This window comes from Wyeomyia smithii, chromosome 2 (assembly GCF_029784165.1).
Source record: "Wyeomyia smithii strain HCP4-BCI-WySm-NY-G18 chromosome 2, ASM2978416v1, whole genome shotgun sequence".
In the NCBI taxonomy this organism is placed as follows: Eukaryota; Metazoa; Arthropoda; class Insecta; order Diptera; family Culicidae; genus Wyeomyia; species Wyeomyia smithii.
Genome location: NC_073695.1, coordinates 210,425,197 through 210,443,326, shown reverse-complemented (window position 1 = coordinate 210,443,326; position 18,130 = coordinate 210,425,197). Strand labels below are relative to the sequence as shown.

Genomic DNA, 18,130 nt, shown 5'->3' with positions numbered 1-18,130 from the left:
ATTTTGAAGACTTTCCCCGTCGTAGAATCGTCTCTCGTTCGTTCACTGGCGGCAAGTCAGTCGTTAATCAGCCGCCGCGCTCAGTGGATGTTTCTTTATACAAGCAATAATCTCGGCTCATCTCTTAGGTTGTGAAACAGAGAATAGAAGTTCAGTGAAACTGATAACCGTAGAAGAACCAAGTGTGATAAGAGTCTGAAGGGGAACAGTATGATTCCTCTTAAGTTTGCAGCCGGAGTGCTGGTGCTAGTACTTGCCACGGTGCACCAAAGTCTGGCCTGCAGTAAAGTTCCTGTTTTCAGTGGTCGTCCAGTGACGAAGGCCAAACGGACAGGCGACAACGGATATCGGCTGGCGGTGCGGAACGATCCGGCTGGCTATGAACCGGGAAAAATCTATAACCGTAATTCAAATTGCATGAATTATTTTTAATAAAAACAGCAACAGATTACGACATATTCGCTCGGTTCAAGTGTATTATCTCTCCAGCAGTCATAAATACCGGCAGCGGAGAGTAAAATCAGCTTTTACACTCGCAAGTCTGTCGTACGGTCTAATAATGAACAACGATGATAGTTTAATTATTGATGAGTACGCGAAACGCCATGCATCTGGTCCATCGTTGATAACGTATGCACTGGAAATAGACTAAAGCGGTAGGCGCGTTTTGCGTAAATTAATGTATTGTGATTTTTCTTGCTATCATACAACTTATGTTTGGTTTGATGTTTTATACTTTTCAAAATTAAGAATACTTCCTTAGTGTCAACATATTATATTTTGAATGCCTCGGCAAAATTCTTATCATGAGAATTTTATTTTACGCCAACTCGACCAAATGTTGGTAGGGCATTTCAGAATTCAATGAAACTTTGTGGCCTTAAAGCCATTTTTTTAACATTGTTTTATACTATAATTGCAATGTTATGAAGTTTTTTCAATACATCATATTAGCTATTACAAAGCGAAAGCAAGATGATTTAAAGCGAACCCCAAAAAGATTCTGTAAACTGATTTGTTAACGAAAAACGTAAGGAAAAGGATCAGTGTAATAGTAACGATGCCCTAAATAAACTAAAATCTTTTTGTCAGCCTGGACCAGATGGTAATCCACCAGAAGTGAAGTGTGCACCTGCACTTTGTGCTCCTCTAACGTCAGATTGAAGTCAGTCAATGGCTGAGGGATCTTTTCCCGATTAATGGAAGAAATCCATACTATTTCCTGTTTTCGAAAAAGATGATCGTGAAAATGTATCCAATTATCGCGGAATAACATCTCTGTGTGTAGGTTCTAAGCTGCTGAAAACTCTTGTCAACAAACTTTTATTTTATGAAGCTAAAAATCACATTTTGTGCGACCAACATGGATTCTTTGCTGGAAGATCAACGGTTACTAATCTCACGGAAATTACATCATACTGCGGAGCTTATATAGCCACCATATACACAGACTTGAAAACAGCGTTCGATCGCGTTGATCATGATTTGCTTTTTGCAAAGATTAAGCGGATGGGAGCTGCACCTAATTTTGTTACGGGCCATCCACATACCACGTGGACAGATTTTTACCGATTACCGAATATGGTCAGAATGAACCTTTACATGTCATGTGTTCTTTGTTTAAAAAGGTGTACACCTTATTTGACTTTTCGCCTAGTACTAAATTTTCATTTTAAAATATTTAAAAATAAACTTTAAGACTATAACAATGTTTTAACGAAGTCATTAAAAAGATATCAAAAATATCAGAATTACTTAACTCGACTTAGCAGTTTTAGCAGGTATAGCAATAGTTGAACTACAGTTAGATAAGCTGTTAAACAACGAAATTGTTTGTTGAGTATGCAAACAGTAGCACCACGAAATAATTGTCAAATAGCTATTGTAAAAATATCGAGAATTTATTGGATAGTTATGTACAGGTCATCAGACGCTATCAATATTGCGCAATATCAAAGTTTGCCGCCTTTACAGTCCCTTATTGCTTGTTAGACTCGGTCCATCATCGCTCCGAAACAAAGTGGCGACTATAGGCTGTAAGTAAAGCCGTGCTGGTAATTCACCGTTTTCTCGAAAAACCGCTCGAAAAAGTCGCGTCGTACACCACCCGCGTATTTAACCCATTCCCGGCGGAGAGAAATCATTTTCTACCTCAAAAAATAGTGAGAGGGTGGTATCCAAGACACGACCGCATAGTTGACGTAGGACTACAATAATTTTATATTTTTATTTTGAAGCTATGTTTGATTTGAGCTCGTTTTAGTTTTGTAGTTTGCTTGATTTATTTTAACCAATTTAAGCTCAACATCTTCCGAAAGGTAAGTATTTTGTTTCGGGTGGTAATATCAAGTATCTAGGTCGTCAGGCGACTTAGAACCTAAACTAGTTCATTGGTGGCCATTTCTACTGTTAAGGTCGTCTTTGACCACTTAAAAAGTCAAAAAAGTCATTGAAAAGAACCGTTCATTTTTGGCATGGTTCGATTTTGGCAACAGAAAAAATTCTGGCGTGTTGCCAAAATCGAACGGGGTCTGTATTTTAATTATTTCTTTGCAGCACTCTATCTTAGAAGAAAAAACATTCTCTTTAACATTCACAATGGTCCAGAAACCAAATTTATTCTCTAAAACATTGCTATAGAGCCCTAGACCCAAATTTCCCTCTAAATTTGGTTTCCGGGCCATTGATGAATGCCTTTCATTCTAATACAGCAAATTTTCTATATTACGCGAAAAGGCAACCTCCTATAAAATATTTAATTGAGTACGATTTAGTAGAAATTAAACTTCCTTCTATATCTATTTAACTTGTTGAAGTTGGCTCACTCACCGATCACAAAGCGGCAAAGATGTCACATAATTTTTTTTCCTGCAGTTACAAGCTCGTGGAAAAATATCGATAATGAAGTACGTTTTTAGTAGAAAATGAAAATTAATAGAAAATTTTAAATTGACATAGAATTTTATGAACATGTTAACATTCAATTCAGGTTAATTTAAACATTTTATCATTATACAGAATCAATCAGAAAAAATTTGATCAGTTTCAAGATACCAATGAACAACGAAGATACTATATTTGAAAGTTATATGTCCGTTATCTTCGAAAATAAACTGGGCTAGAGTGATGCGCAACATTAGCCTCAGCAATTAATGTTTGCATAGCGTTGTTCAATTACAAGTAAGGTTATGGAAAGTAACATTTTCTTGCAAATGCTAATTCAAAAAAATTTTCAATTGAAAAATACAAATACTAATGTCGGAACTCTAATATCAAGATGAAATGAAATTGGTTTTCCTCTATACCGCCACCGCGGGTGCAAATAGTATTGTCATATTGTACTATCTTCATTTAGCTAGTAAAATATAATCATCAGTACAGCTCGTTTAATTACCTATTCAAAGATCTGTACGGAGCATTTTGGTTTTCTATTGTCTTTTTAATACCCTATATTCAGTTATTTAAATAAATCTGAAAAAAGCAGAGTGTAGATTTCAAAAATAAACAACGCATTTTGTTGTCCCCGGCTGCGTAGCGTATTTTGAGGCACCCGAAAAATCATATTAAATTCTGATATTTGCTGCTATGCGAAACAAGAAGAAGAAGAAGTAGAAGACAATTCAAACGGCAATTCGATTGTGTTCCACGCCTCACTGTGCGCCAACAGCGGCAATGTAGTTTTCACTTGGCTTGACTGCCCAAAACCTGAATTTCGAGTTTTTCTGCACTGATAGACGACGAGTAACCAGCGCTCTGTTCATTACTCGGTGCAGTACTGTTGCCTGTGCCATCATATTTTCCTTCAAGACATCAGTTTTATTAACATTAACATATATATTAACAGCAGAACGTAATACTGTCTGATAGTGGAGGTGGTTACGAACTTTCCGAAAAAGCTTCACCTTCAAGACATCAAAATAGCCTAGGTTCATGGGAGCTAAAATTAGTTGACCTATTGGGACGGGGAGATTCTGTCAAATTTTTTTTTGCCACTGCTATACAGGATATCACAGCAGGCAGTTGGTGTCTATTCATGAAGTCTGTGCCAGGCGTGTTCGCATATGATTGGTACATTGTTGGTGAAAATTCGACCTTGAAACTTTTATTCAATTTTCACTGTTTAACAATGAAGTGATAATGAAAATTGAAGAATCACAAAATTGTCCATCATTTTATCAATCCAACGACATATTGACTATTGTGATTCATCATGTGGTTACATCGGTATAACCGTTTGAAATCTTTCATTCCGACGTTACATCTTGGTTTTAGTTTTCGCGGAATGTATCTCGATATAGTGCGGTTAGACGTAGTCCTACGTCAAAAATGAACTTCATACTCTTATTACTCATTAACTAAATGCACGATTGACACCAACTGTATTGCATAATAAAGATCAATCTGTTCTCTAACCATACTGAATAAATTCATCGTGCAAATTTTCAAGTATAACTATTGGTGCTTATTACGGGAGTCACTTCACGGTGAAATATATTTCACTCTCAAGCTCACTTTACTTTTTTAGACCTATTGCCGATTCCACCTCAAGTGAGGTGACAAAAATCACCAATAACACCAGATCTTGACGTGTTCTGCATTTCTAAGACATTCGGCATTAAAAAAAATGTTTTTTCCGGTATCGAAAATTTCCTGAACAGTTTACATTTTTTTCATCGGGCAAAAAAATGAACATTTGACCGCTTTGAGGCACGGATCAAACTTTGATTCGCTTCGTTACTGAAGAATAAATCCAATATTTACCATTAGATAAAAAAATCAATCAACTTTAAGACTTATGGCATCTACGTGGAATCATTTCACCGTTCAAAATGGTCGTGAAATAATTCCACGCGAATCGTCGCTTTTTCCGTTCTCACTTCACTGATTTGACACTCATAATAACCTAGATTCCACGGCAGATGTCACTTTGCGACGTTTTTTCACTTACGTGAGTCCCGTAATAGGATTTTGTTCACTTCACTCTGATTTCACCGTGAAGTGACTCCCGTAATAAGCACCATTGTTAAACTTAAATCAAAGTTAAAATGTCAGGTGATGTCATTTGGTATCACCCGCCGGGAATGGGTTAATATGGTGCTACCCCAGGAGGCAGCGGAAGGAAACGAATCTGTAGATCCTCTACCATCAGCAGGTCCCTAATGACCCGACTAGCAGAACAAATGACAAACATCCAGGGTATGCTAGTGCTGTTGAGCGTGGTTTGTCAAGTATGCGGATCTCTTCGAGAAAGATGCTTAACTCGACGACGACGCGAAGGTACGGCTGCTGCCTCAAAAACTCAACTCCAGAGCTCACGAAAGATACACGTGAGCTCAAATAGAAGCACTTCAGGGCTTTAATTTTTGTGTGTGAGCTGAAGATACCTAAGAACGCGGATATTCGAATGCGACTGCTGTGAAAATGAAACGAAACCCAGGACATAACGCTAAAGCATATTGTAGAAGAGTGCAAGAGCACGATGAACTTGAGGAACTACACTTCGTTAGTCAAGCCCTCCACTTGACCGGTACAGCTGCTACACAGGCCGCCTGTTCCAGTTTTCCTAATTGCAACCAACAAAAGAAGAAGTTCGGCGAAAACTACTCCAGCGAATGTAGCTTTAAGACGCACAAGTGCCACGACTGCGGCCGAACGGACCATGAGGAAGGCTACTGTTCCTGTTTCACATCCAAGACAAATTCAAAGCCATCCAAGGCAAAGCAGAATAACAAAAACTACCACACAACAGGGATTATGAACATCTCAGCAACAAATTTGGGTTCTGAGACGTTCCGTTATCGTCGTGCAAGCTGGTTGCTACTAAACAGTTGAATTCAAACTGAAGGCCAACTTTCCCGAAGTGTTCACCAATCACATGAGGCTCTGCACGAAAACTCAAGGCCATTTCACTCGCAACTTGGACGCACAACCGAAGCCGATGACGAACTGAAGTGACTTGAAAATGGAGGCTTCATCACTCCAGTCACCTATGCTGTTTTGGTGGCCGTAATCGTAGTGATCTGCAAGGCGGATCGTTCTGTGCGGACTTCTCCAGTTTACCAGTTCACTCAAAGCGAACTACTACCCATTTCACTCCCGGAGGACATATATCCACCGGATGGTGAATTGCACGATGTTTAGCCACATCGACCACCCGGATACCTGCAGGTCGAATTCTACGAAGAAAGCAGGAAGTTTGCCACTGTTAACACTTATAAAGAGCTGTATCGCTTCAACTGACTCCCCAAATATCAAGTGCACACCCGATTATGGACGCCAATGCCATCCTTGTCGGTCCCAGCATAACCGAAGAGCACAATCAGAACTTGAGCTGTGTCCTGCAGCGTCTTCAAGACTAGAGGTTCATGGTCAATTTCGAAAAATGTCGATTCTTCATACAACAAGTCAAGTGTACCTGAGCCAGCTTCTAGATAGGGATGGCATTCGTCTGGACCTAAACAAATGAAGGTAATCGTAAACATGTTCGCCTCACGATGCTCTCACGCTTCGATCGTAATTAGGTGCAATAATTCACTGTCCTACAGATCAGACGTGTTTTCGGTTGCTTGTGGACTGGTCTTTGACCATAGGCGTAGCCAGAGGGGGGCAGGGGGCCGTTGCCCCCCCCCCCCTAAATGTTGACATTGGTGCAGAATTTTGTTTTCAATAACTCTAATAGCACAAAACGACATCTTTAGCCCATCTGTGTAAAGTATCAGCCAGATCAAAAATAATTGTTTGAAATGCTTGCGCTATGTTACGTGTAATTGCACAGGTTTTTCAGTTGATCCACCAAGGATATTGCAGCGGAAAAGTACCTGGCAAATCCACCTGCATCAACTAGCTTGGAGTATTGGAACCGAGTTGTGACAATTCCTTACCTTGATTCTCTTGTAACTTCACTTGAAACACGGTTCGATGAAGATAGTGCACCTGCCTACGCGTTGTCCTTGCTGCATCCCGCTAACGTAATACGCATGTCGTTGGAAGAGTTCAAGCGCAAAACCGAAAATTTTGTAATTTTTTATGAAGTTGTCAATTTTGTTGGAGAGGTGGAAGTTTTGTTTCAACATTGCAGCAGCATGAGAGCAGACCGTAAGAACTTGGAAGAGTTGGATCTTTTAGACCTGCTAACTAAAGTCCGTCCTTTCTTCCATGCGACTGAGAAAGTAATTCTAATTGCACTTGCTCTACCATGTGAAACGCGCACGATTGAACGCTCGTTCAGAACATTACGGCGGGTGAAAACCTGGCTGAGGTCAACAATGGTTGAACAGCGGTTGAGTGCTCTCTGCTTGTTGAGTGTTCATCGGCAGATGGTCAACAACAATCGTGAAGAGACACATGAACCGCTTCCGGGACATTTGACGTTTGATGCCCGAAGATTTTATTGAGAATCTTGACTGTGTCTTCAATTTTCACGTCCTTGGGAAGCTTTGACAGGATGTAGTTGAGATAGCGGCTGTGCGAATGGGTGGTCAGCTTCCGGAGAAGTAAACGTACCTTCGCCCATTATTCAACTGGCCTGCATCGTTCTCGAAGAGGTCCTGGTAGCGGTTAAACAACAACGTCCGAACGTAACTCCGTTTTCTTCGTCGAAGACAAACTTGATGATGTTCGAAGAGAGGGACTCCACAATCTGCTCCGGGGTTTGATACTGACGCTGCTGCTGCTGGACCGCTATCCGCTGTAAAATTTGAGCCATCTTGTGAATCTTATCTTGAATTCCCGGTTGCAGCTGCTGATCAACTCTATCTTCTGTCATGTTCGTGGATTCTTGAGATCCTCGTCGCCAAGATAATATGTCCAAAGGTTTAAATGAACTTAAGAGTTTTTAGTAAAGAACATCTATTCATATTCGAGGTTGGACAAAGAATAATCCAATTTCTGATGTCAAGGACAACTTTTCACTGGTTGTCTTGATGTAACAATCACTAGAGACTAGTATTTATTTCTATTTTTCAAAACACACTAAAGTCGCATTCTACCCGGGGGGATACGGGCCGCGTAAGAAAACGCGTAAATTCCGGAATCCGCGTAAAAAAACCGCGTAAATTCCGTAATCCACGTGAAAAAAGCCGCGTAAAAAGCGACCTTAGTGTACCATTTTTTTACTTCTAAAATTTTGAAGAGCTTGCCCCCCCCCCCCCCCTATTTGAAATTCTGGCTACGCCCATGTCTTTGACTGCCTATAGCTTCAAAGTTTGTGTTTTGTCAGTGTGTCTTTTAAAGACTACCTGAAAATTATTTCCCATCAGTCTTTCTCAAGACTACCTACTTTTGAATTTAACATTTGTTTTAACCTTTTTCGTATCACCTGAAATGGCTGGACGAAAAAAGAAACCACGCATCGCTGCAGGGAGGAAAAGAGAGGCATCTCTTTCTGACACTTCGAGTGTCTGTAGTGACAATCCTTTTGATATTTGCCTGAGCAAGAAGCTGGTGAAATGGAAGTTATTAATAATGAAACTATACAAAATGTAAAATCTTTAAAAAAGGAGAAAGTTCCACCCATTGTGGTAACTATTTCTTCTGAATTTAATATATTCAAAAAGGAACTTTCAACGTTTGATTCTGACGTTAAAATTACCTATTAAATTGGCCGTAGAGGTGAATGCCGCTTATTAGCCGACTCAATAAAAGGTCGTGATCGTCTTGTTCAGTATTTAACTGACAAGATGTACAAATTTTTTACATATGACACCAAGAACGCCAAGCCGTTCAAGGTTGTCTTGAAAGGTCTCACCAACGATCAAACCGTTGATGAGATCAAACTTACTTTAACAGAATTACTTGGCATAGCCCCTACCCAAGTAATTCTAATGAAACAAAAATCACGAGGCAAAAACAGTCAGTGCACTGGAATTTCCCTTGTTAATAATTTAATTCATTTTAACCGCAGTGAGGTTAATAACTTAAATTTTTTTGAAAAAGCACATGCTTTATATAACGTGCGTGTAAAGTGGGAAGTTTATAGGAAGTTTGGCGGAGGTGAAAAGCATATCACCCAATGCCGTATTTGCCAACGTTATGGCCATGGTTCAAAGTTCTGTAACATGGACCAAAAATGCCTCATTTGTGGAGACTCTTCTCACAAAAAGGACACATGTCCTGCGAAAGAGAGTAAAAATTTTCGCTGTGCGAATTGTAACGGCAACCATATGTCAAATTTTTACCAATGCCCAGTCCGTTTAGCAATTGTTAAGGCAAGGCAAGGTAAACAAATACCAATTTCCCAATCAAAACATAATTCTCCAAGCGTACCAGTACCGCCCACTACTCCTTTGCATACTCGTTTAAATTATGCCCAGGTTACAGGTAGTTCGAACATTCTACCGCCTAATGTTGGTAGTTCGAAAATGACCGTTAATATGGGTAAGCAAAACACGCTAGAAAATAATTGTACACCTATTACCACAGCTTATATTACTACCGAAAATATTTTTTCTAATGTCAACTGCCTGGGGCCTATTACGGCAGGTAAACTTTCTTTTCTGCAACAGGCAATGTTTGATCTCATGAACGCCATGTTGCAGACAAAATCAATATTTGAAGCGATTCAAATAGGTACAAATTTTACAATCAAAATTGTTTCTAATTTAAAATTTAGCAATGATTTTAAATAAACCGATCAAAATTTTAAATTGGAATGCTCGCTCATTGAAGGCCAATGAGAATGAGCTTTTTAATTTTTTAACAGTAAATAATGTGCATATTGCAATTATTACTGAAACATTTTTGAAACCTACCATGAAATTAAAATATGATCCCAATTACGTGGTTCATAGATATGATAGGATTCAGGGTTCCTGCGGTGGAGTTGCAATTTTTATTCATCGCCGAATCAAACATCGTGCTCTTCCCCATCTTGAGAAGAAAGTTATTGAAACTTTGGGAATTGAAGTTCAAACTGAACTTGGGATTTACTTTATAACCGCAGCATATTTACCATTTCAATGCACACGCGAGCACAAAAATTATTTTAAAGGTGATTTACAAAAACTCACCAGAAATCGTTCGAATTTTTTTATAATCGGCGATTTTAACGCTAAACATCGATCATGGAATAATTCTCAAAGTAATTCCAACGGCAAAATTTTATTCAATGATTGTTCCTTAGGATACTATTCTATTTTGTCTCCGAATAGTCCTACATGCTTTTCTACTGTGAAAAACCCTTCAACAATTGATTTGGTGCTAACAGATCAAAGTCATGTATGTAGTGATTTGATCACACATGCTGACTTTGATTCTGACCATCTTCCAATAACTTTTTCTTTATCACATGAATTAGTTTTAAACCCTATGAGCTCTGTTTTTAATTATAACAAGGCTAATTGGGAAAGATACAAAACTCATATCGAGAGAAATTTCAATAATGAGCTTGATTTACAAAACGAAGTGAATATTGATTTCGCTTTGGAAGCATTAAAATGTGCAATTGTTGATGCCAGGAATTATTCTGTTCCAAAGGCTCAAGTGAAATTTGATTCACCAATAATTAACGAAAATCTCCCACTTCTGATTCGTTTGAAAAATGTCCGCAGACGTCAATATCAACGTTCTCGTGACCCTGATTTTAAAACTATTTATAAAGATTTACAGAAAGAGATTAAACATAGATTTACTCTTCTGAGAAATGAAAATTTTGAGACTAAAGTTGAAAAATTGAAACCATATTCAAAACCCTTTTGAAAGCTGTCGAAGATTCTTAAGAAAGCTTCAAAGCCTATTCCAGTTTTAAAAGAAGGTGAACGTTTTCTTGTATCCAATGAACAAAAGGCTCAAAGACTTGCTCAGCAGTTTGAGAGTGTTCATAACTCAAATTTGAATTTTGTGAGTCCAATTGAAAATGAAGTCACACGTCAATTTGATTTAATTTCTTTCCAGAATTTTTTACCTGCAGAAATAATTGAAACTAACTTGAATGAGATTAAATCAATTATTAAAAATTTCAAAAATATGAAAGCACCTGGTGACGATGGAATCTTTAATATACTAATCAAACATCTCCCTGAGAGCACAATGGAATTTTTAGTGAAAATTTTCAATTGCTGCTTCAAAATTGCATATTTTCCCAAATTATGGAAAAATGCAAAAAATACTCCAATTTTAAAGCCGTATAAAACTCAGCTGAAGTTTCAAGTTATCGACCAATCAGTTTGCTTTCTTCAATAACTGTTTGAGAGAATTATTCTTAACAGAATGATGTCACACATCAACGAAAATTCAATTTTTGCAAATGAACAGTTTGGATTTCGCCATGGGCATTCCACTACTCATCAATTGCTCAGAGTTACTAATATGATACGAGCTAACAAATCTAAAGGTTATTCCACTGGAGCTGCTCTTTTAGACATAGAAAAAGCATTCGACAGTGTTTGGCATGAAGGTTTGATTGCGAAATTGCAAACTTTTAATTTTCCTAATCAAAATTCTGAAAAATTATCTTACTGATCGAATTCTGCAGGTTGTCTATCAGAATTCAAAATCTGATAGATTTCCTGTCAGAGCAGGTGTGCCTCAAGGTTCTGTCTTGGGCACAGTCCTGTATAACATATTCACTTCAGATCTTCCTGATTTGCCTCCAGGATGCACAAAGTCATTGTTTTGCGATGACACACGCATTTCCGTAAAAGGAAAAAGCGTTCGTGTCATATGCAGTCGATTGCAGAAAAGTTTAGCTATTTTTTCTTCCTACTTGCAAAAGTGGGAAATCTCTCCCAATGCTTCTAAAACTCAAATGATAATTTTTCCGCATAAGTCTAGGGCTTCTTTCCTCAAGCCAAACAATAATCACGTTGTCAAGATAAATGGGGTTATTTTAAGTTGGTCTGACAAGGTTAAGTACTTGGGACTAATTTATGATAAAAAACTTATTTTCAAAGAGCACATTGAGAGTATACAAGCCAAGTGCATCAAATATACGAGATGTTTATAACCTCTCATTAACAGGAATTCTAAACTTTGTTTAAAGAACAAACTTTTGATTTACAAACAAATTTTTTGACCAACAATGCTTTATGCTGTACCGATCTGGTCAAGTTGCTGTTCAACAAGGAAGAAAACGCTCCAAAGGATTCAGAATAAAATTCTGAAAATGATTTTGAAGCGTCCTCCTTGGTTTGGTACACACGAATTACATAGACTTATTGGTGTTGAACCATTAGCAGCTATGTCAAATAAAATTATTAACAATTTTCGACAAAAATCATTGCAATCCTCAATTGCTACGATAGCATTTAAGTTAGTTGTAAGTTTACTTTCCTTTCTTGACAAGTAGGTTTAAATTCCTACGAATGATAAGTCCTTATTGCGAAAGCAAACAAATCCTAACAATTAAAATTACAAATTACTAACAGTGTTGAGAAGTCACCATTTGTGATTGGACACACATACTCATTATTTACTAATATTTATCATAAATACTTAAGCAACTAACAAATCCCCCTCTTAAAAAAAGGTGCGATAATTTATATTACGGGAAATACATTTGAAAAAAGTGGACCCTTTGCCAGGCTTTGGACCAAATTGCCCAAGGAGAGCCTCAACTTCCAATGAACCGACGCCCAACAACGCAGCGTTCCTTTGACTATTCAAGGAAGTTCTCTAATCACCGCTCATGCTGTTGAACTCAACCCTCATCTTTAAATAGTTGTGTCTGCAGACCCAGAAACCTAACGCCAGCCGAATCCAGCTATAGCCAAATAGAAAAGGAAGCTTTGTGTCTGATGTACGCCGTCACAAAATTCCAACGGATGATCTACGGGAGGCAGTTTGTTCTTCAGACCGACCACAAGTCGCTCTTAGCAATCGAAGCGTGGAATTCCGTACACTGCCGAAAGGTAGGCCATGCTCCTGTATGAATTCAACATCGTATAGATCTCCTCGGACCATTGCGAGCACGCGGGCATCCTCTCCCGTCTAATCAATTCACACATTATGCTGGACAAGGAGTACATTATTGCGTCGCTAGAAGTTGAAAAAGCTCTCTGCAATATAGTCTGCAATTACCATCGAGTATCTTCCCGTCTTGTACAAAGCGGTTGCGGAAGAAACCAGCCAGGATAGAACATTACAGAAGGTCATCAAGTTCGTGCAGAAGGGTTTGCCAAGTATCTCTCTGGAACAACAGAGGTTTAGCAGTTTTCGCGCGTTGAGATTTGCTGTATGATACTTAATAGTTTTGATGAACAGTGCTCCATCAACTGCACAGGGTTCACTGGCGCGGAATTTCGACTAATGTCCTCACATTCACGATGAAATCACCGCGCTAGTACGTGACACCAAGACGAAGCTCGAATCATGGCAAATTGCCGTTGGTCTCATCGACGACACATACTTCCTCCTGGTGGTGGATTCGTACTCCAAATGACCGGAAATCATTCCGACCAAACGCATCACTTCGGGAGATCTTCGGGAAATTTGGTATGCAGGAAGTATTGGTGACCGACAATAGTCCACGTTCGAAGGGTTCCGAGGAAGAGCTCCGAGATGACCTTATACGCGCAAGTGCACCAAAGTAACAACAACAGCTGTATCGCCGAAGATGTTGTAGAGTACATAAGCCGAGTCATAAATAACGTGTGACCCTAATCAGCGACGGGTAATCTGGTTACACAGCAATCAACTGGGGAAATAATTTCGCAAAACTGGAAAACCTAACTAAGCTAAGGCTAGTTTTCCATGATTCCACTGTATATACTGCTAGATACGCAGAATTTGAAACCATCGGAGGATTGTACTGCTACCGGGGCTGAACCTCCGGCGGAACTACAATCACCGGAACCGGAAGGCTTGGGCGAACTGCAGAAAAAGGTTTTGTTTATGATTTAAGGGCTATTCCCATTGCTCTGGGCCAGGACCGGTCCGGATCCGGGCGTGTCCGTGTCCTCTCCGGGACATTTCATGCATTCACACTGCGCCGTGCTTGAACCGTGCCTGCGCCGCGCTCTGGCTGAGAAATGTTAGTGTGTGTATGTGAAAGAACGTCTTCCTCTTTTTTTTCATACCGCAGCTCACTCCGTGAGAAATATGTCACTACAACATACACGCATCTACCCGAGTGCCTTCCGTGCATTCTCCGGCCAACACAAAGTATCGTCGGCAACGATAATTTTTCTCTCGCACGGCGGCAGCACGACGGCAACTCAGCACTCCCCCGGTCTGGGCACGGCGCGTCGGTGTGAATGCGTTCGTAAGAACGCATGCAATCAATCTCAAACAAGCCCGGACGACACACGGAACAGCCACGGTCCGGACCCGGCACGGAAGCAGTGGGAATAGCCCTTTAAGCACCTCGCAGCGAGATTTCCTGATTGAGCTTTTCGAATCATCGAATCAACTCGAGTTTCATACGTACTGTTCATCAGACAATCATATGTGCACAAAAACAATAGTCATGTTATTTACAAATTTTACATTCGATCGAATCAATTCGATACAGAATTCGTACGAGAATCAAATTCATTCGAAAAATGTTTTTTTTTTGTTTCCCCAAGTATTCCTGGTCGGTTCCCGCACGCACGTCAAGCTGCAGCAATTTACTCACTTCATGCTCACCGCTCAGGCCAGCAGTGGCACGGCCAAAAACTCGCGCACCTTCATCGCAGGTCCCAAGCGAGTCGGACGCTTTCAACTGTTTAGCGATTCTTTGACAAAGTTCTACGATCATTGCGTGAACACCGTAACACAGGCGGACGATTTCCCTAAAACGGAAATCCAGGTAATGTGGGTAGCCCCGGCTAGCGGTTCCGGTTGCGTCAGCTTGTCGGCCATGGTTTTCGAGGGAGAAGATTCTTGGTACTCAGACGACGGTGCACTGACTAAGGTCCTGTGCGAAATGAAACCGGATCCAACTGTGATGAAAGGGGAATGCTGTGCCTGCGATGAGGCTAAGTACAATGTAAAGCGATAAACCTTGTTTTTCCTGATAACTCTAATTCACAATCGATTTTCTCACAGTTCGTATTCGAGGGCATCTGGTCCAACGAAACACACCCAAAGGACTTCCCGTTCGCGGTTTGGCTAACTCATTTCTCCGATATCATTGGAGCATCCCACGATACAAACTTCTCGTTTTGGGGTGAAAACCACATCGCAACTGATGGCTTCCGAGCACTTGCGGAATGGGGTTCGGTTCGTCAGCTAGAACAGGAACTGCGCGCCAAAGGCCCTCGACTCAGAACACTAATAAAAGCCGCAGGGTTGTGGTATCCAAGAGTGAACTCAAATACAACTTCGAACTTCCGTGTGGATCGCAAGCATCATAAAGTATCGTTGGCTTCCATGTTCGGGCCATCCCCGGATTGGGTCGTCGGTGTCAGCGGACTTGATCTTTGTAGCGAAGATTGTACTTGGGTGGAGTCAGTGGATGTTGATTTGTATCCATGGGATGCTGGAACTGATAACGGTATCAGTTATATGTCGGCAAATGCCGAAACGCAACCCAGAGAACGGATGCATCGTATTACCACCCTTTATCCGGAAGATCCACGTGCTCCATTCTACAATCCAAGATCTAAGGAGATGGTCCCACTGGCGAAGGTTTACTTCCGGAGGGAGAAGGTGATTCATCGGAACTGTGATGATGAGTTTCTTCAAGCACAAGTTCTGGAACTGGCTGAAAACACGGAAGAGGTTACAAGGGTTGAATGCGAGACCACGAGTTACAGCGATTGGACACCGTGTTCGGTTAGTTGCGGTAAGGGAATACGCATGAGAACAAGGGAGTATTTGCAGCCAGAGAAGGCTGCTCGTTTTCAGTGCAACAGGCAGCTGATATCGAAGGAAATGTGTGTAGCAGATGTAGCCGAATGTTCAGATGAAGGTCAAGAAACGGACGATAGTTCTGAAAACATCGGGAAAACGGCGGCAAGCGTGAATGAAGAAGGCGAAGGGATCGGTATTTGCAAAACAACCAGATGGAGCGAATGGTCCGAGTGCTCAGCGAGCTGTGGAATTGGTGTGTCCATGCGAACCAGAACATTCATCGATTACATGGGAAGAAAGAAATGTCCGCACATAAGTGTTGGTGAGGCACCCAAAATTCTTGACCAAATTCACAGTTTTAAAACACGAATTATTTTTCAGTCGAAAAAGAAAAATGTATGCAACCGGAATGTTCACTAACAGATGTGGAAGTACCGGATCCAATGTGTCCAGTGACGTCCTGGAGCGATTGGAGTCCATGTAGTGCGACTTGTGGTAGAGGGGTAAAGATCCGAACTCGTCTGCTGCTGGTTGTTCCAGAGTTGCAACAGAAATGTTCGCAACGAATTGAGCTGAACCAGCAACGGGCTTGCACCGAAAAGGCAGACTGCCTGTTTGATGTATTCACAGCAAGAGAAATCTGTTCCCAAACACCGGAGGTTGGTCCCTGCAGAGGAAAGTATCAACGTTTTGCCTATGACGGAGGAAGAGAGCTTTGTGTGCCTTTTATGTACGGAGGCTGTCGGGGTAATCGAAACAACTTTTTAACCAACGAAGACTGCATGCAAACCTGCCATCTTACCAAAAGTATTTGTAACATTTTTCTCTATGAGTTCATCACTAACATTTTGCTATTGTTTTAGATCCTAGTGACAACCGCGAGCTTCACAGACAGCCGGTAGTAGATGTTTCAAGGCCCTCCCAACAGCAGGAAGTAGATTTACCAGTGGATTGTGTGTTATCAGATTGGACAGAGTGGAGCTCCTGCAGTGTGACCTGTGGAACAGGTCGTTCTGAAAGGTATCGAAATGTGCTTGTTCAGGCTAGTAACGGAGGACAACCTTGCCCTAGCAGAATCATTAAGCGACGAAAGTGCACTGGGCCTCCTTGTATTTGAGGTGTGGCTTGCGCCAACATTACTCTTATGTGCAGTTTAGAAAAAAGAATTAGAGGATTTTCGTTAAGCATGTCCTACCAATAGCAAAATTGAATATATTTGATACGAATTGTTGACGTTCTATTTTCGGAAAACAGTGTTTTTGCTAGAAAAAATATTTATCTAATAGTGAGTTCAATACTCAACTCCTGATATCAGTTGGATAAAAAAATTGGGCTCATTCGATCCTACTTGGGAGCGTTTCGGGACGACTAACATTAACCCTGGAAAGATTATCTGCGTCAATTTGATTCTTCGCATTCAGCAATATTGTCCACTTTTTATGCCAATAGTGCATCATTTTTTCTCGTTTTTTTTTCTTAATAAATAAAAAAATATAAAAACCCAAATTCTGGTTTTCGTTATTTATCGATCTGTTAACACCGTCATGACCATCCATCAATAATATATGAAGAAAAGCTTGCATTTTCAATTATTTAAAAGTTATGCACATTTTGACGCATTGTTATCTTTTAATAATCCGTTCACACTACCACGGATATCATGTAATATCGCCTATCTTGATATCAATTGTCATACACTAGATTTCCCGTGAAAATTAAATGTATGGATTCTGATACTAAGATACGCGATATCACAAGATATCCGCAATAGGAACAAGGCATTATGCGCATTCAAATATGGTTATCTTTCACATTACAAGGAACTCATAAAAATGCATTTAATGAGCCCGTTATTGATATCATTTCTTTAATGGCTTGTAAACATTTGTTTACAAATTGCTAGTTGTAGCAAATTACTATTTACTCCGTATATGTTCGAAGCTGCAGTGGCAACTTTTGCTATGTTTGTTGCGCTTCTCAATGTGTTATTTTTATTATTTGAGTACGAATGGTGATGCGTTTATATTTCTATTAATTAAGTGTTGGGAATGTTTTTGCTACCTTCAACATATTGATTTTACGTAACTTGCAAATGGTCCCTTACTAGGCTTCCAGAAATCATCTTGCAGCACAAAATAAACACGAAACGTAAGGAACGAAACAAAGCAAAACGTCGAAGAAAAAGGAAATACTTGTGCATCTGTCAGCTTACACCAGTGATGCCACATATACAGATTTATCTGCATTTATACAGATTTTTTGCGTATTTTTTCATACAGATATCTGCATTACAGATTACAGACTTTCTGGAAATAATACAGATTTATACAGATTTTTTTGGTTTTCATGGGGTCGTAAATTAAACTTCTTCATATAGTTGAAAAACATAATTTACTGAAATGCGGTGGAGCGTGTCGGA

The 18,130-nt window shown here is 40.0% G+C and overlaps 1 protein-coding gene across 1 annotated transcript; it reads left to right on the top strand.

The window, feature by feature from the left end:
* Window positions 1-61: 61 nt before the first annotated feature.
* Window positions 62-17,217, top strand: LOC129724284 (spondin-1). Its single transcript, XM_055679022.1, has 5 exons — window positions 62-403; window positions 14,502-14,905; window positions 14,965-16,033; window positions 16,093-16,518; window positions 16,575-17,217. Exons 1-5 carry the CDS (start codon window positions 211-213, stop codon window positions 16,826-16,828), a joined length of 2,346 nt encoding a protein of 781 aa, XP_055534997.1. The 5' UTR covers window positions 62-210; the 3' UTR covers window positions 16,829-17,217.
* The last annotated feature ends 913 nt before the right edge of the window (window positions 17,218-18,130 follow it).